At 37.2% G+C, this 20,397-nt stretch overlaps 1 protein-coding gene across 1 annotated transcript in view; it reads right to left on the bottom strand.

Moving 5' to 3' along the window:
• The window catches only part of CHN2 (chimerin 2), a 165,678-nt gene that overhangs the window by 82,988 nt on the left and 62,293 nt on the right, over positions 1 to 20,397 (bottom strand). The window contains exons 2-3 of the mRNA XM_035556385.2: positions 16,179 to 16,217; positions 9,445 to 9,500 (exon numbers count right to left, since the gene is read on the bottom strand). Of these exons, the coding sequence (XP_035412278.2) occupies positions 9,445 to 9,500; positions 16,179 to 16,217 (95 nt within the window). The remainder of the gene's footprint in view (positions 1 to 9,444; positions 9,501 to 16,178; positions 16,218 to 20,397) is intronic.

Here is a 20,397-nt window from a genome sequence, read left to right as displayed (position 1 = left end):
GGGAACAGCTGACACCACTCTTAAGTCAGGCTACCTACAAAGTCTGAACAGTAATAAAGGAGTTCAGCTACTGCTAGCTACTTTTCCCAATTCTGAAAAAGGTGGAGGTCTTATTAGATCTGCCAAATACTAAGTAGGAGAGTATTTCCCAAATGATGAGCAATCGGGCAACTTAGAGATGCTTTCATTTCAACAAAGCTGAATAGTTTGATAACCATCAGATATAGTGTTCAGAAAAAACACCTCTCTCTCACAGACACACACGTTACTTAGATGAAATACATATTATTTTGTCATGATGGTATTTCAATCAGATATGCAAATATCTTGGAAACAAAGGGTACATATAAATTTACATTGCAAACCTTCTGAATTTCCATTTTGAACCCTGGAAATTCAGGATTCCTTGTTTGAAATCAATACAAACTTCACTATGATCATACCTACAATAGAAGTGTGTAACTGGCTGATATGATCACTCTCTGTGTACATATATATATATATATAGAATCATAGAATATCCTGAGTTGGAAGGGACCCATAAGGATCATCAAGTCCAAATCCTGGCACCGCACAGGTCTGCCCAAAAGTTTAGACCACACGACTAAGTGCACAGTCCAATCTCTTCTTAAATTCAGACAGGCTTGGTGCAGTGACTACTTCACCGGGAGTCTGTTCCAGTGTGCAACCACCCTTTCGGTGAAGAACCTCCTCCTGATGTCTAGCCTAAACTTCCCCTGCCTCAGCTTAACACCATTCCCGCAGGTCCTATCACTGGTGATTACGGAGAATAGGTCACCTGCCTCTCCACTCCCCCTCGCGAGGAAGTTGTAGACTGCGATGAGGTCCCCCCTCAGCCTCCTCTTCTCCAGGCTGAACAGGCCCAGTGACCTCAGCCGCTCCTCATATGTCTTCCTCTCTAGGCCCTTCACCATCTTTGTTGCCCTCCTCTGGACACTCTCCAACAGTTTAATGTCCTTTTTGTACCGTGGTGCCCAGAACTGCACACAGTACTCGAGGTGAGGCCGCACCAGCGCAGAGTAGAGCGGGACAATCACTTCCCTCAACTGACTAGCAGTGCCGTGCTTGATGCATCCCAGGATACAGTTGGCCCTCCTGGCTGCCAGGGCACACTACTGGCTCATATTCAACTTGCTGTCAACCACAACACCCAGATCCCTCTCTGTGGGGCTGCTCTCCAGCGTCTCGTCACCCAGTCTGTACATATAGCCAGGGTTGCCCTGTCCCAGGTGCAGGACCCGGCACTTGCTTTTGTTAAACTTCATGTGGTTGGTGTTCGCCCAGCTCTCCAATCTGTCCGGATCTCTCTGCAAGGCCTTTCCACCCTCATCCGAGTCCACAACTCCTCCAAGTTTGGTGTCGTCGGCAAATTTGCTCAAAACACCTTCTAGTCCTACATCCAAATCATTTATAAAAACATTGAAGAGGACTGGCCCTAAAATGGAGCCTTGTGGGACCCCACTAGTGACCATCTGCCAGCCAGATGTGGCCCCATTTACCACAACCCTTTGAGCCCTGCCCGTCAGCCAATTGCTCACCCATCGCATGATATTTTTGTTTAGCTGTATGCTGGACATTTTGTCCAGTAGGATCCTATGGGAAACCATGTCAAAAGCTTTGCTGAAGTCCAAAAAGATTACATCGGCTGGTTTCCCTTGATCGACTAGATGGGCGATCTCATCATAAAAAGAAATCAAATTTGTTAGGCAGGACCTACCCCTCCTGAACCCATGTTGGCTGGGACCAATGACTGCATTGTCCCCCAGGTGCGCTTCAATAACTTCAAGGATCATCCTCTCCATAATTTTACCAGGCACTGACGTGAGACTGACAGGCCTGTAATTGCTAGGGTCTTCTTTCTTACCCTTCTTGAAAATTGGCACAACATTTTCCAGCTTCCAGTCCAATGGGACCTCTCCAGATTCCCAAGATCATTGAAAAATAATTGAGAGAGGTCCCGCGATGACATCAGCCAGCTCTTTAAGCACCCTGGGATGAATCCCATCCAGACCCATGGACTTGTATGGATCCAGGTGGAACAGCAAATCCCGCACACGTTCAGGGTCGGTTGGGAGTTTGTCATTCCCACCGTCATGGTCCTCCAGCTCAGGGTACCCTGGGTCCCGAAGCCCATCATCAGTGTTGAAGACAGAGGCGAAGAAGGTGTTAAACGTCTCTGCTTTGCCTGTGTCATTGTCTGTGAGGAGACCCTCCCCATCTAGTAGCGGACCTATGTTTTCTTTGGTTCTCCTTTTTCTGTTCACATATCTAAAAAAACCTTTTTTATTGTCTCCCACAGACATGGCCAGCTTCAACTCTAGTTGGGCTTTTGCCACACAAATTTTCTCCCTACAATGTATATATATATATATATACACGTGTGGCAGGATAGGAAGTAAGATGCACAGATGAATACAGACAATAAGTAAATTTTCTGTATTCATTCATATGAAGAAATAAGAATTCACCAGCTGCTCAGTTTTCTGTGTCCTAATCTTGGATCTAGAAAAAGACATCAGACATCTCACAAAGTATCAGTCAGAGCAGACACAGTGAAACCCCCTACTACATATTATTTTAACCAGACACAAGGAATACTGGCCTGAATTGGAACAGATGTGTAAATCTATACAAGCACACAGAATTTTCTCCTACATATAGGCTTATTGATAAACTTTATCTAAGTTGAGATATGGAACAAACTTTCATTTATTTTGATTTGAAAACTACTTAAATTTGACATCGTGCCAAACTAAAAAGAACCAGATGAAAAGATTAATATATAACAAAGATAAAAGGAAATAAAAAAAATAAAAAGGAGAGTAGCAAAATCACAAACCCACACATGCATCACACACTGTCAAGGAGAAATGAAGAGGAGGGAGAAACTTCCCAAGGAAATGTTCAATCAAAACAAGAGGGACAATTAGAAAGTTCATCAGTCCATAAAGACAGCGAGATATAGCTTTTGCTCATTAAGCAGTAGTTGCCACCTTGTCTTTCAAAAAGATGGCTTTACCTATTCTATTTCGTAATGGTCAAAAACCACACCAACTGATTCATACTGTATTTCTCTGGCAAAGAGGAACATCAGACTAATTTGCAAGTTGTAACCTAGAACATTTGTAAATCAAGCCTGAAGAAATTCAATTGGAATAGACAAACCTGTTCTATAGGTTTTAGCTATGTTTCAATGAAAATTAATTATCAAATCTGCAGAAAACTTAGAAAACTTTCCTCTGCTCAGTAGTCAGTTGACTGTTGAAGTCAAGATGATGTGCCTTCACCTGAATGTTCCACAACCCTACTACTGCTATGGGGGCAGACCTGATGTACTCTAGGAGAGAAGAGATTTCCTGTCAGTCTGTAAAGTGTCCTGAAAAAAAAAAAAAAAAGGCAACTTTCTCTGATGTGATGAATACAAGTGAATTTTGGGCAAGCAATAGTCTAGCCTCCCTTCTTTCTTTCATCCAATACTGAAAATCACAGGCATTCTGTGGGACAAAACCTACTATGAAGATACCATAGAAAAATACAGTTGGGTGAAATCCCACAATTTATACATAGTAGGAAAACCTACATGTGGTCATTCTGGAGAGATACTGGTTACAATACTTTTAATGATTCTCTGGGTTCTCCACCCCAGTTTAACCAAACACATTACGTGGCCTTCAGCTGTTTTCAGTCCCTTCTAGCACAGCCAGGCTTTCTACTTTAACAACAGATTTCAGCTGACAAACTTTCCCCCCAATCAACGTCTATTCAAAACTGCTCTTAAGCTCTACTTGCAACCCACAGACCACTGCTCTGTCCTCCTTGTTAATTTTTGTTTCTGTCATAAAGATAGGATTATAAAAACACAATTAAAGCAGCAGCAATACTATAAGAATTTGAAGATATAGGCTCCATTAAGTCTTATATGTACAAACATTTTCATTAATGAAAATAGGTTTTGGAACAACTCTGCTCATTTTCATTTAATTGCTGGCTAATGGGGTCTCTTGGTGTGTCACTGTGTGTGTTCTGAGGTTTCTTTCTAAGAAAAAGATAATATAATATTATGAATAATTCTAGATAAGCACTCAGGACTGACAGCAAGAGACACCTTCTCATGATACTGTAGTCTTAAGCTGCCTGACTTTTTGCAGTAGAGTGATTTGAACAAGTGCCATGAAAATTCCCATTTACTCTCATTATTTACCACCAATTTTATGGCCAATTTCAATGCCTATTACAGCTCACTAGTACTTTACTGCAGTATGGACATTGTTCTTAGAAATATGAGGGCAGAGGAAAAAAGAAAATATTCAGCTTGTAAAGGTCATTAAGTGAGCAGAATAAGGGAATTCATGAAAGACTTATTGCAATAATTAAATACTTATTATCCAGTCAGATATGCTCTGCAAACATCTTACTAAGGCTTAAATTCAATAACCTTGCTCAAGCTTACCTGATTCTGGAACTGGTTGTTTAAAAGCTTTTTTTCTTTTGTACAATTATAAGATATTCTTGTACCTGAAAGTAGGACTTAGAAAAAGCAACTAGCATCTTTTAAAGAACTTTTCAATATTTCTATTATTTAAATGATAGTCTGCAAATTGTATTATTATTAGCTTGAATCCCATGCTTCAGAAGACTCTTTGAGGATAACTGTGTAAAGAACAATTTTCAGTGGTTCAATTTTGGAGATGTGTAATGATCCTGTATGTTCTCTGCTAGCACCGTACAAGGTGGCAATATAATTATAAACCTGTTAGTGACCATTTCAACAGTAATGCTTTATGAAATGACACTAACTAAATACTTGTTTTGATGAATCTGGGTAATGGATATCCAAAGGGTCAAAACAGCTCTGACCCTCTGGATGGTTAGAGTGAAAGATTCTCAGATTCACAGTCTAAATAAGTCATCAGTATTTTGTTTCTTAGAATCATGTAAGCAAAGAAAAAGGTATTTTATTTTTATTTTCTCAAGGAAAGATTCCCCTTTTGTAACCATATTTTCTTTTAATCAAGGAACCATAATTTTGATGCTTTAAAGGCAGAGAAAATCACTTCTGCTTCTGACACAACCTATTTGGAATTCAGAACAAGGAGGAAGGCAATTAACTGACATTTTTCTACATAATAATATAAGTTAAGGCTCTGAGGCTTTGCCTACACTAGGGAAATTCAGACAAGTTTCTCACTGTTGCTGACACTGGCTTGGCCAAAGCACTGCTAGGAACATGAAAGGTCTAAAGCAGACAAACTCACTTGCCTCAAAAACTGCTGTCAGCAACTAAGACTTGCTTGGAAAAGGAGTCGCATTCACAGGTATGAATACCTGAATGATGCCAGACATGTAATCCAAGCCTATTGTTTACCAGTAGTTACCAAATATGTTTCATATAATGTCACCATCCTTCCTTCATTCATTTACTTTGTTGAAGCTTCAATTTCTTTAAAAGATATTTTAACTTTGAATACACTACTACTAAACTATTTCTTAAAACTATTTTTTAAGTGGTACTTCAGAATAAAAACAGGAAGTCGAACAATTGAATTATTTTCTGTGAATGCCATTTTTGATGATCATTTCTGTAGACAAAGTCCTAAAAGATGCTTTATAATATGGCTTCCTCATAAAATGAATCTGATTCATTGGCACCTATCATCACACTTGCATCTGCAAGCACAATATTTAAGAGCTACTTTCCACCTGAATGGTGCCTTTAAACTAAACTTTTTTTCTATTTAAAAAATAAATCATTAAAACATTGCTGGAAGGAATATGGCTACAAATGAGGACATTGGCAGAAATCCAATGTTATTGGGAAGGTAGATATTCACACTACTCATGCTGCCAGTGGTGATTAATTAAAAGCCGTTAGATACCTGAAGTCTTAACAGTTCATTCAATATGATTCCCATTGCAGGAATGACCTGCTTTTGCTGACAATATATTTATGCAGGCAGAAAGGAAAAAGAAAGTCATGGTAGCAGAGCTCAAAGACACAAAGATATAAATGTTCATGTTTTATTTACAGTCCCACTTTTTATTCTGTGTGGTTGTATATCAGGGAGAGGTGATTTCTGTCTCCACAGTATAGTTAATCAGGAAACCCACACAAATCAGGTGGTAGAACTGCAGAGATCTGAGCCTAAAACCTTTGTGACTATGGAGCAACGGAGAGGTAACGGAGTAGCAAATGAATGCAGACAATGTGGAAGACAGCAGTAGAAAAAATAGAGGAATGATGAAAGTGCCAAGTGATGAAAGCAAAAACAACCAACCCTTCATGAGTTTATCTCTTGGTGCTACAGATTTTGTTTTCAGAAAATGCTTGAATTTCCTTGAGAACATGCAGAATTCAGCAATTATGAATGAAAGACATCTTCCCATGAGCATGAAGGATTTAAAATAATTTGCAATTTTTACCACATTTGCCTGAAGTAATTTGAATCCTAAATTACACAAGAGAACACCCTCAAAAAAGTCCAGCTCCTATATTCACATGGAGAGAGAAATCTTTTCACTGTCATTCACACATCCTGCTGACACCTGCTCTGCAGATGTCCTGCTCTGCAGATGTTGGATGAGCATTATGTTGCATACTAAATATCTATCATATTGCCAATTACTATATTTTCCCACTGCTGACAATAAACTAGATTTTCAGATTTTCCTATGTAACCGACCAAAATCCAACATTAATAAGACACAGCCTTTAGTGAAGCAAGCCTATACATTCATTAGAATACACTAAAGTCAAACTAAAACGAAGAAAAACTCTAAAACTACCCACCCTACAATCTGTATATTAAGGAGAAGCTAACAGTTGCTATGAGAATACAGTGCTGAATTTTCCCTCTAAAATAATCTGTGATGCTCTGTAACACCAATATGTAGCTTTACTTTATATAAAGCCAATAATAAGAACCACATGGAACAATCTAAACATCACGATGCCACCCCAGCATATAAACAAATACGGAAAAATGAAGCAAATCATCAGTGCTCTAATATGATTTTTGGGGAGCTTTGGGGCTAGCGAATCTGTTTCTATCAGTCGGGTCTATGAACTCATACAGTTGACCTACACAAATATTCAAAATCCAAATAAATAGAAATCAATCAAAGATCACATTTGTGGGAATTCATACTGCTTTAGAATGAAGCTTCTTATTTTCAGTTGTTTAACTAAATTAAAACAAACAAACAAACAATCAAAACAAATCAAAATAGGACTGTCTTCAGTCTACAAAGTGAGCCACTAAAACGGCTCATTAGTCACAAACAAACCCAAATTATATGAATCAGACATCTTTTTTACTTTTTTGTTATGCACTGCTTTGACAATTATTTATTTGTTTGGCTAATACAATATGATCTAAGCTTTCTTTTGCAGAACTTTAGAAGTGTCCTGAACAGGAACTAAATAATGTATGGTATTTAAACATCAGGAAAAGGAAGCAAAGGATAACTTCAACTGTATATAACATGTTTTTTTATCTAAGGAAACTTAGATTTCAAACTAAATTTCAATATAGTATGATGGTGAGAACTTCACAACTGCACATCTATTCCACTTATTTATGTAGATACTCCTGTTTCTAGAACAAAAATATAATTGCTGTTCCACTTTAAAATCACATTCTACCTTCATCCAAATTTTCATTCATGTAGGCAAGCTAAAAATGTTTTAATTAGACTTAGCATAACAAATTTTGGCTTAAATTAATTCAGACTAAGTCATTTGTATTCCCATGAAGATGAACTGAAGTGGTAGGCAAGGTTCCTCAGCAGTCAATGCTTACCATTCAGATTTTCTGAAGACAAATTCTTCCCCAAAGTACTTCCAGTATGAAAAAGATAAATAAGATAATGGATAAACTATTATCTCATACGAAGTGAGAAACTCCTCTATGGCTGCATTGGAAATAAATAAATAAATCGCCTTAATTATTTTCAGCTGTACCACTAATAGTTTAATACCTATTATGCGATACTCAGCAAAAATTTTAACACTCTTTCCTTTTGAAAATACCATGGCTATGGAGACCTACCTATCATTTGCTTTGCACAAGAATGTTGGAGAGGAAAGTCTTGTTAAAACTGTGCAGCACATATGTGCTGAAGTCCCACAGGGCTACAGTTTGCTCCTTCTTTCCAATCTTTGTTTTTGACAGGGAGAAAGAATTACATGAGGGTTCACCCACTCACATGTTTTGCTTTCCCTTCTGACCATCCTGCACAAGTGTCTTGGGAACATCCAGAACTGACAGAGTTTGAAGGCTTTTGGTCTGAGGCCAAGATCCTTCTCACCCTACTCTGAAACAATTAGTAAATGGCACTTGAGAAAAGAATGCAATGGCCTTTTAGTGAAGGTACTGGGTTGACTCAGGAAAACTGGATTCAGTTTCTGGCTTTGCAACGTCCCTTCTTCATGACCCTGGGCAACTCACTTAATCTACCCTTGCCTTGGTACAAAACTTCCTGCTCCACACAAAACTGTTCTCATTCTGCATCTGTTGATATTTGACAGGCATTTTTCTAGGGCTCTACTTCAGTGGGTACACAGTGTGGGAAGCAGGTCAAAGCTCAGCATTATGTTTGAGAAAAGAGCTATATATCATACCCATGATCGTCAGTTTCTATCTTCTTTCACATAATCTTTTATACCTCGTGTAATCACTTCATGCGTTCAGTATTTCTATTACTAGCATTACATTTCTATCTGCACAAAATTTGCCCCTGACATTATAGAAGATAAGGCTATCACAGTTTTATTGATTGAGCAGAGAAGCCTACATATGTTTTCAATTACTATTATGCAGGGCAGTTTGAGGAGCTGACATATTTAACTAAGTAGAGATGGAGAAATACAGTAAAAGAAAACAGGGAGACAAGATGACCCAGCAAAATGTTTGTTCCTATGTATTTTTTATTATTCTTCAATCTTTAAAGCTTCTGTGACAGAACCAAATTCTCCAGCTATTTTAACTTGAACTTATTTTTCACTTTAACTTGAACTTAATTTTTGGCAAAATGTATTCTACAAACTGGAACTACATGAATTGTGTTGAAACACATCGTGCATACTTTGATATGCAGAAGCAGGAGGAAAATACACTTTCTGCTGCTCCATTTTGACAAAGAAATACAAAACTTGAGGTAGTATACAGAAGAGCACAGTAAGCAATGATTAATGAGTATTTCTCTAATGAAGGTGCTCCTAGTGGTAGAATCAGGCCTCCATGCCTAATTAGCAAATATTAAACTGCTTCAATTAATGAACTTTAAGGAAAATGATTATTTAAAATAATGGCTTAGAAAAAGTTAAAGTGAATACTACACCCAGACCGTACAAAAGATTTTCAGTAATAATATTCTGCTGACAATTCATCAGATTTAACAAGGTGCAATGAAAGAGGAACTGACCTCCCGAGGACAGATGATTCTCTTGGGACGTGGTGCTTCTTGTTGTAACTGATACACTGTCAAAGACAAAAATGTACAGATAATTAGAAGACTGCAACATACACAAACTTTTATTCAGATGAGTCTTTTAGCCAGAGGCTGCAGAGAAAAATGCAAATGCAAAGGAAAAGACAGCAAACTGAGGTATTTAGGTTTATGTAAGTCATTTACATGAAAATTGGTTGCTGACCTGCAAACTAGTAAAACTGATTATTGTTTTAACCCTTAGAATCCTTATCTCCTTTTATACTTGCTACTCTGTGTCTATACTGGGGAAAAATAGCTTGAAGAATTTGTTATGTGTTTCTCAAGATTAAATATCACTTTTGCATATACTGTGGTTGAAGAACAGACTGCTTGAATGCTTACTAGCAATGCACTTTTCTTTTTTTTTTTTTTTTTTTGGATAGGCCAAGAAAAAGTTCAGCCCATTTGAAAGACCTCACCACAATCTCATAATTTATTTCTTTTAAAAATTTGCTTGCAACTATTTATGAGCAAGCGAACATTCCTTTCAGAGCAATTACGCCACATTCAAATGGCCCTGGATCAATTTTGTGAATCTTCTGAGGGCTTCAGGAGAGAGAGATGAGGCCAGGGGTAGCCGCTGAACCCTGGCCCCCAGCCTCTTCACTTCTTGTATTTAATGAGATCCTTTCCTTCCTTTCCACTCAAAAGTCATGAGAGGGAGCTGACATACAGTGACAGTAATCAATTCCAGCACAGACAGACTGTCTCTCCATAACTCCAGTAAAAATCCCAAAGGTTTGGATTGCCTCCCTTGAGGAAGGCCTTCTGTATGCTGTATTTGGAAAGATCATGTTGTGTCTATGACTTTTTTTCTTTTTTTTTTTTTTTTTAAAGACCAAATTTCTAGGACAGGGTTCTTCATAATGCTTGTGAAGCTCAGAATTATGCTTGTGAAGCTCAGTCTTGAAAGTTGGTAGATCATGGGAGGAAAATAAATTCTGGTTGGTCTGATAAACGCTGGAGCCCTGTTCCAGAAAGGGAATGGAAATACTAGGTATTACTCTTCAGCACCTTCTCTTCCCTTCAGCACCTTCTCTTCAAATGGGGCTAGGAGAAGCTACAATGAAAGTTGAGAAGCATGGAAGTCCTCAGCTTGCACCCAAGTTTGTCTCTTAGGGAATACAAAAACTTTGGGGACCAGGCTAATATCAAGGAAAAAGGCTAATATCAAGGGAAAAACCCATATACTCTCCCTTTCCCAAGCCAATCTTTATGCCTGGTTCGTAAGAGGGACATATCAAGAGAATTCATGATTCCTCATATCCCCTGTCAGTTTTAATGCATATGGACGTATTCCAGCTCAGAATCTGTACTAAGAATTTGGATTTAACCTGCTTCACTCAGCACTGCCAGACCTACCACTACTTTTGCTCAAGATTTATGATAACTAGTGGTCTTTCTTACCTCTTTCACTTGTGTCATGGAGTAAGATTCAAAACTTTCCTTCTACACTTTTCTGATCGAATGAAATGTGCATCCAAAAGAGTTGTCAAGCAAAGCATGAAAACTTTGCTTCAAAAATCAGAGACTGTTTGTTAAAACTCTATCTGTTCTGCAGCCCAGTATCAGGATTTTAAGAGGCCATTTCTGAATGTTTGAAATTCAGCATAATGTCTAATTCAGCAAGGTACTGATGCTTAATGCTAAATATAGTAAAGAAGAAAACAGTAACTTTTTTCTTCCCCCATGCATTTCCAGTAGAGAAAAGGAACTCTATGGATTCAAAATATTGTAAGAATATGATTGCTTCCTCCCCATTTAAAGCAAAAGATCTATTTCCCCTATTTATTCATTTAAATTTTAATTGAAAAAATATACTTCATAAAAATCCCATTTTTCAATAATCAAAACCATTAACTGACATAGCAAATCAAGCTAATGAAGCTGTTTCTAAAATAACCTCGATAGCTGCTGTGTAAAAGAAATTAGTCTGAGAAACACATATGATGCCTATATCTTGTGATATGTTGCATTTAAAAGAAATGAAAAAAGTAAAGAGCTCTTTGAAATGACCAAAAGGATCAGTGAGGCCGATATCACTGCAGAAGCAAGGGTGGGGAGAAGAGTCAGCATTTCACAAAACAAAGGAGGAAATGACTAACAAGAGAGGGCATTTATGTGAAAAACTTGAAAGCAAAAACAGAAAACTGTATGTTGATAGGATGCAGTGGGATGAATCAGTGCAGGGATTCATGATGAGTACTAGAAGGACAAATCATCTTAACAACCGTGTTTTGAATAGACTGTAGAAGGTTGCTGTCATTCTCAGAGAGGCACAAGTAATTAATCTGCACAATAATCTGGATCGAGAAAGACATCTGATTTAGAAATACATCATAGGAAAATTTATTTTATTTTACTATTATTACTATTTTATTACTATACAAATTAGATTATTACTATTAGATTAGATTAGATTAGATTATTACTATACAAATAAATAATAATAATAATAATAATAATAATAATAATAATAATAATAATAATAATCTACATGCTGCCTTAAATGTGCAGGATGATAAAATGGCCCCAGGTAACAAGCATGCCTGAGCTTGTGAATGGTGGTAATCACAGAAAACATCATGAATGGGAAATGATTTCCTGGAAAAGATAAAACATTCAGATTTGGCCATATTAGCTTTGAATGGAAAGACATCAAACAGACAGCCCAGTGGAACTGCTACAGAGAGATGCAGAACCATTAGACTGAGGGAGAAAAGACAGGCCGGGAACAGAAAGAAAGGGCTGAGAATCACCACTGACATGATGGTGAGAGAAGGCAAGCAGTTCAATGGGAGAGAAACAGCAGGGACAGACAGGCAGACAAGAATACCTGGAAAAGACACACAGCAGGGAAAGGATGGAGAAGGTAAAAGAGCAGTGAAAAGCCACATAAGCGAAGAACTAGGAAAAGACAGTATCTCACAGACTGAGGTATTATGGAGGAAAGCAAGTATGATGCTACCGAAAGCTGTTTTCTTCTCTAGAAAGGTTCTCTCCTGTTTCTGCTTCGAATGATTGCTATATGAAAGTCTGCAGATGAGTATGAATACAAGTGAAATATTATGGCTAAGGTGACTCAAAAAAATGTGCCCTACAGCTAAGTTCCAATGAGCATAGACACCTCATTAAGTGACCTCATTTTCAGAAGTGCTGAATATCCTGGAGCTCTGCCTGATTTCATTATATGTGCTGGGCGCTCACCACTCGGGCTGATGCTGCTGAGACCTCAGCCGAGTCCAGTGGATGGTCAGAAGTTCAGAAAGCAGTTGACCCTTACTTACTCACTTGCTCCAATGACAACAAGCCTTAACTTTCTGCCTCATTTTCCCCTCATTGATGCTGAAAGTCTTAAAACAGAATCCAATTTATAAGGATATGGTTGACTGAAATAATACAAAAACATACTTATTTAATACAGCGGTAAGCAGCAGTTGACATCTGATCCAGTCTGTCTCAGCATGTAGAACTGAGAGGCAGGTTAGAGACAAACTCACTTTGGTTATCAAAAAAGATTACACTTGAATGAAATGATGCACTATTATTTTAGCCCTGAGAAAATTAACTTCATAAAAAATCAACTGCATGCAAAAAGAAAATGTATTATTACTGCTTAGAGAACAGCACCAGACCAGGATTAGCTTTTCAATCCTGCATCAGAAGCAAATGCACAGTAATAATACAGACAGAATTTTGGACCAAAATGTAGCAGTGCAATGGAAAAAACAAGCATCTTTTAAATGCCCTTAAACAATCTTTATCAGTTTAATAATTCAAATATCTTGCCAATGTTCATAGCATCATAATCACCGAGGAGCATATAAAGGTAACAAAACTTTAATTGATTATAGAATTTCTAGGGGAATATTTCTTTGAGATGTAAAGTAACTAGTTGGAATCTCTCTCTCTCTCTCTTTTGTTCCAGCTACAGGATGAGACTTGTGTACCAGAATGAATAAGACAAATTATACAATATATTTTAGAGAGGACTGTCTAATTATGAAATCTGCTCTGTGTAGGTAACAAAGGGGTGACATGTGAAAGTCAACACTTACTCCTCTTCTGCCAGGGAAGAAGGACTATCACCACTGTCTTCATACTGTTTTTTCAATCTGCAGTGTGCCAGGAACTCGAGCTTTCTATTTTAACTCATCTGTGACTACTGCTCAGTGATGCTCCAATGGAGAGGAAAAAATCCTATCATTGCTTTTATAAAGCAGCAAAGAAATACGCTGCCTTCTGCCTGAGAGTGTTTCATAGAGTTCCTTAGTCTTACCTCTTTGTCCTCATCTTATTCAGGCATTTATCCATGTGCCCAGCTTGAACAATATGAACTGTCCTATTTCTGCAGAATTACTCACATGCTTAATTAGGAACCTAAGTGCATGGCTGAAATAAGGCCTTAATTTCTAACAAAAGTGAGTCTCACGCATTGTGCATATTATTTGCAAAAAGGAAGAAAGCAAGGGAACTTCACAAGGAGCTGAACCATGGCATCAACTGATACCACACTGCTTCATTCCAGAATATGGATCTGTGAAACCTATGTGCCTTCTAACAGGCCTTTATAAGCAAGTGAAGGTCTTTGACATTAGAACTATCCATCTTTTCCAAATCCAGCTGAAATAACCCTGTGAATTATGCCAAGTATAACATGTGGATTCTGAAAGTTGTTCCACTTTGACCAGCATTTGCCCATGGATTTGCGGAATACTGTTTAATTGAATACTTCACCTGCAAAACCAGGAAAATTTGCCTCTGTTGAAAAGCTAGGATTGAAGCATTGATTACTATGTCAATAAAATACCACAAAGAGCACCTAAATTTATGCAGAAATGTTAGAAAATGTTAAAAAAATTAAAAGTTACTAGCTAAAATACATTTAAAACAGTTGTTAAATAGGCAGTAAACATAAATTGCTAATAGTAAAATATACAAACTAATTTAAAACTGATGAGATACAGGAGTAGATTGTATCATAGATGAATGCTATCATTAGACATAATTTCTATAATTAATTTACCAGATTGTGATTTTTTTTAGCAGGGTAAAGAAGCATATTTTACCAAACACTGCAATGAAAAACATATGTCTGTGGCTAAGCAGTCTCAGCAGTAAATATCTGTAGCCTTAAACTGCTATCTGCATTTTGGAGCTGTGTAACTTTTTCCAGGGTCATTCATGCATGGAGTTGAGATGTTGATGCTATGATGTTGTCACTACCACAATATTGGCATCCTACATATACGTGAATAGAAAATTATATATTCATATTCTATTAGTTTATTTATTTCTTTATTTAAGTTTCCTGGAACTATGTGTGCTCTTGGGCAAAATTAACCAAACTTTTTCACTGCATGCACTGACCTGCCTGTTGCACTAGTGAGGTGACTAAGAGAAGGTAAGTAAAGGCATGTGCATATTCCACCCCCCTTTTCTTTTTTTAAATGAAAACTTCCTTAAAGGAAACATCTGTTATTTCAAATCCTAGTCTTGTCAGAGTCAACAGGATATTTTCCACTGATTTTGATTTAAGCCTGGTTTCTCTTCTAAAAGAACACACTCAAGTGTCTACTTTTCTCCAAGTGCTCTACAAAGTACACTGGAATTGTCCATCTAAAATAAATACATTCCTGTTGACCATATATTTAAAATACTGCATCAACAAAAATAAGTCTCTAGAAAACTGTTCTAAGAAGCAATTAATAATTAGTTTTGTACTCAAATTTTGGATGAAAGAAACCTAGTCCATTCTGAGGCAGATTGCCATTCTCATGTAAATGTCTTTGAAGCCATCAAGGCAGCTTAATGTGCATATAAGTGAAGCCAACAAGTTTACTCAAGTCTTTAAAGTTATACATGTACACACATGTAACTACTGTGATCCTTGTCTTTTTGTACTTCCATTTTTGTAATGGTACTGTACTGAATTTGAAGTTGCCAAAATAAAAGGTTCAACTTTAGCTTGGGATAGTTCTGTATCCAAAAACAGTGGGAAAAATATTCAAAGCTACAGTTTCATTGAAGCTTCAGTAAGTGTTTAAAATACAAAGATCAAGGGTTTAAAAGGCAGTATTTTGTCTTAGATCTGTGCTATTTTATTAGAAAATACATCTGAAACAACACCAAAAAAAACCCCAAACCATAAAATACGCACTTCCGCTCTGCACTCCAGATCACTTTTCTAATGGCAGACAGGAAGGTTCTAAGAACTGATAATGGTGTCTCCAACTTCTAAACTACCACTTCAAAAATCAGCTTATATTGCTAAGGATCAAAAATATTATTGTTTTAAAGTGAGCTGGTGACCCATATAAGAAGACAAGTATACTCAAGTCTGACCTTTAGTAAACACATGAAACATTAATCTCTACCTTTGCAGCCCTTCTTGAAAATCTCAGTGTAGGAGCCATGAAACCCAGGATTTCCACATTAGTGAGGCAACCCAGAAAAGTTGTGACTCTTAACACTGCTGAGTCTTGCTCTGTAGAGACCCAGAACAATTCAAGTTTCACTGTTGTCCAATTTAGTAATTTCTACAGGCACCTAACCTAGTACATTTATGTCTTTTATTTATTTATTTATTTATAACAAAGAAAGAGAAAAGAAGTAACTGTGACACCATGGCAAAGTACTAAGATTACTCCTATTTCTAGTATACTCACAATATGATTTCCATATTGGAGGCTGGTATTCTTCAGCATCTGAAATAGAAGTAAAAAGGGAGAAAGACATCAGTCAATTGGCCACTGGCTCAACCTGTCAGCATGCATTTTTCTGTTGAGAGCCATCAGCTTGTCAGCAAAATTCACATTTCTTTCCCAAGAGAGATACTAGCTCATTTACAGTACAGTTTTCTATGTGAGAGAAGAATATAAATTTCAGCCACTTGTAGATCCAATGTGTTCTTTCCAAATCATTCAAATACATCAGGAATTAATTTCTTACCAATTTGCATAGTTTCCTGACTCACCAGTATTCTATAATAATTAACTAGACTGGTAACTACATTCTTTATTTACTTTATTTGGCATGATAAACAGACAAATCACTACTGGTTTTCAATCAGGTTTCTAACCCCACTATTAAGAATTTAGAATAAGTATCAATGACTAATATAGGCCTTAGCTAAAAAGATGCACAGCTCAGATTGGACTCCAATGCACTGGTCTGACAGTTCCAACAATGAGATTCAATTACACTTCTTGAACTGTCTATAATATGTAATTTGCATATTTTTTGGAAACTGCATCAGCAAAAATAATGATAAAAAAGTTAGAAAGAGACAGCAAAAACTGCAAACAGATTGCTACTGCCCTTATCAATCGGCAGGGCATAAAAAGAGTTGATATCTTCTCTTAGTGGAAGAGTTATACAACAATACTGGGTAAATGTTTGGCAGAGGGAACAGAGGTTCTGTCTAAAAGTGTTAGCTTGTAGAGCCTGAGCTAAAATAAAACCATGTTGAAAGCTCAGGGTGCAGAAGGCTCTCTAGGCTGGAAAGGAGACTGGCACCACTTGAGGGCCATGCTGAGTACATGAGCCCACAAACCTCACTCCACAGGGAGCTTTCCAGCTCTTGGTAAAAAAGGCTGTTGTTACACATCCACAAATCCCAGCACAGGCCAAGCTTGAAGTGCAGGAGTTAACTAAGCTGCCATACATCAACCACAAAGGGTTGGGGTACCAAGAATTAGTTTGGCTCTGAACTGCCATGTTGCCAAACACTTTCAAGAGGCATTTATAGGGGGTATATCATTAATCTCCTAATACTGTACAAGTTAATTAAGGTGTTTGGTATTTACCAAACTTCTACTTAAGTTATGCTAATGCAATTCAATTATAGTTGCATGGCTCACGCTCTCTGTCTATTTATATACACACAACCACTTTAAATATATCCATGCAAAAGTTTGTTTACTAGGAATGTTAATCATTAAACTACCATCTGCCACTTTTAACTCCATTGTTTTTTAAAAAAGGATAAAACCTAGCAATTATCACAGTTACTGCCTGGAATAATATGCTGCAACAATTTGCAGATATATTGATTGGGAAACCCATTCAATTTCGGTTTCAGCTGGATCCACTTCATAACTTTGGCAAAATTTAAAACGCTTCCAGACTGACAGAGTCATACAGTATTGTGGCAATCCAAGAGTAATTAGCTTGCAAGTTCATTATACAGAAGGATTATTTTAAATTATGTGAAGCTATTCATGAGACCAGTGAAATTTATTCATGCAAAAGCAGGATGATTTTTTCTCCTCTCACACTATAATGGTAATATAATACTCTTTTTTTTTTTTTCTATACATCTGTTGCTCTCTATATAGTTTACCATAAAACCATAATATTGTGTATTATATTCCTCTGCCATACTTCTGTACTACTGGAACGGGATTTCTGAATTTGCTTGTTAACTTAATAGCTTTCTTCCAATAGGAGAAACATTGAAATAATGCAAATGTTAGATTATCTGTACTTGTGACTTCAGAAAAGGAAATAACTGTCGGAGAAACAATGAAAAAACAAGTTTCAGTTGTTGTTATAATCTTCCAAATTAATTAGAAAGAGCACAGTAAATTGAACAAGGGAAGCTGATCTAAAAGTGGCCATAAAGTGCTTCATTTAGACAGAATGATGGTGCGGAAATACTGTAGTCTAGGTGGAGAACAACCATCTTAGAGATACTCATAAAACAAAACTCTTGATAATTATGTTATATTAATCACGGTTATTAATCCGTTGGCCCAGGAAAGAGCGGACAGAACCATTCCTCAATAGCTAAAGTAATTCTTAAGAGCAGCACTCTCAGGAAAAACACAGGTCACCGACTCCATGTTCTCCTTTACCTACCGCAGCATCCCCTGTGATGCCAACAGCTGATAACATCTTCTTAAAGTGTAGAGAACAAAATACTATACATGTGGTATTATTATCACTGTTTATTGTCAGGCTATTGTGCCTGACATTTGATGGCATCCATTTGCAGGGAAATAAAGAACAATTACCTTAAATACAACCTGGAAAGAGAGGTTGTGTCTAAGGATCAGAGAAATGTTTAATGGAGCCCAGTTATCAATGTCTTGCTCCCTCTATGGATAGAGGCCATTGGGCCCCTCTGCAATGTTTTTTTTTTTTTTTTTTTAATATATATTATTCCTCTTTTATTCTAAGGTAGCTCTACTAATTCAACTGTACTTCACTCTCCATCATTAGGCTTAATACAGCATGTTCACTGGAGTTGCCATTAATAGTTTGTTTGGGTGGTTGACTCCATTAGTATATGACACCTCAGCTCCCATAGCTTTTGTCTTCAGTTCTGCACATGGTAACAATCTCTGCAAGGACCACAGACCTCAGTTGTGATCTTCTTGGCCAAGATCAGTCAATAAATGTATCTCACTCAGCACAAATGACAAGTGCTCCAAGTCGATATCTCGTTAAATTATATTCCTAATGTGAACTTTGATCATAGTGCTTAACATAACTGTGATAGGCAGAGTGTGAAAAAGGGCTTCACTGATGTATTCTTAGGTGATAAGACAGGATCTCTCCTACTGCTGTTTTCTTGAGGGTTTCAAGCTTTCAACAGTGACAGGTCTAAATTCAGAAAGTAAAATAGCTAAAAGCAAAGTTGAAAGCAGTCACGACAGGAGAAACCAAAAGCACAAAATGAGTATTAGTTCTGAAAAAAATCAAGTAAATGTCACAGGGTCAGCTATTATATGCCTGACTTTAGAGAGACTTTCATAGAATCATAGACAGCTTGGGTTGAAAGGGACCTTAAAGATTATCTAGTTCCAACCCCACTGCCACAGTCAGGGACACCACCCACTAGATCAGGTTGGCCAGGGCCCCATCCAACCTGGTCTTGAACACCTCCAGGGGTGGGGCATCCAAAATTTCTCTGGGCAACTTTTTCCAGTGCCTCACTAAAACTACACAATACCCAGAACTTTATGTTATTTTTGTTATTTCAAGTCTTAATATCATTACCGTATCAGAAATGAAAAAAAAATTAAAAAAATAGAAAACCAAGGTGTCCTCACACCTCTCCTAAACTGGAAAAACTCAAACAGGCAAAAAAGGCATGAAAGACTTACATGAAGTCTTACAGGTAATACCATTAGCTAAATGCTTTGAAACATAACAGTCAAGAAGGTTATTAGGACTAAAAATATAACTAATAGTTGGTTAATTGGTAAACAGAAAGGCAAAAGGAATGGTGAAAGCTGACACTTGTGGAATATGACAGCTACCAAAATGTTTCTCACTGCACGCTAATACAGTTATATTGGACAGGAGAAGATACTACAGAAAAGTGTCAAACCAAAAATAACACTGTGGAATTGGAAAGTAGGAATAAGGAAAGGCAGATCAATTCTTCACTTAGTTTGCTTTACTCTTCACATTGTAAAAAGAAAATGGAAAGGCTTTTAGGAATTAATTTTATTTCATAAATCTGATGGAGCACCATAGAGCTGAGTAAGTGTGGAGAGAGCACAGTAAAGTTAGCACAGAAACGTTGGCAAAGTTTAAGCAGTCAAATAAAAAGTAAAACTACACAAGACTTTTTTTATTTTTAAAGAAACATGACAGTAGAAGACTATTTCTGTAAATGATGCATGATAAATGGTTAATACTTTACTTAGAGCTGTTCTTAAGCAATTTCTGAGAAATGAGGCTTACAGTGATTACATAGTAAGTAAAGTTATCCATGTACTTTAAGCCTTGTTATTCTCCATGCCTGGCTCTGTACCAAAGGTGCCACCTTTCTGGAAGTAGCTGTGAAGATACTGGAATGTCTGAATTGCTTTTTACTACTTCCTTGTACTTTGTGAGGATGACAATGTAATGCCTGTAATGCCAACATTTGTG

This window comes from Cygnus atratus, chromosome 2, assembly GCF_013377495.2.
Source record: "Cygnus atratus isolate AKBS03 ecotype Queensland, Australia chromosome 2, CAtr_DNAZoo_HiC_assembly, whole genome shotgun sequence".
Lineage (NCBI taxonomy): Eukaryota > Metazoa > Chordata > Aves > Anseriformes > Anatidae > Cygnus > Cygnus atratus.
The sequence above is the reverse complement of the archived record's forward strand: the minus strand, read 5'-3'. Positions and strand labels throughout refer to the sequence as shown.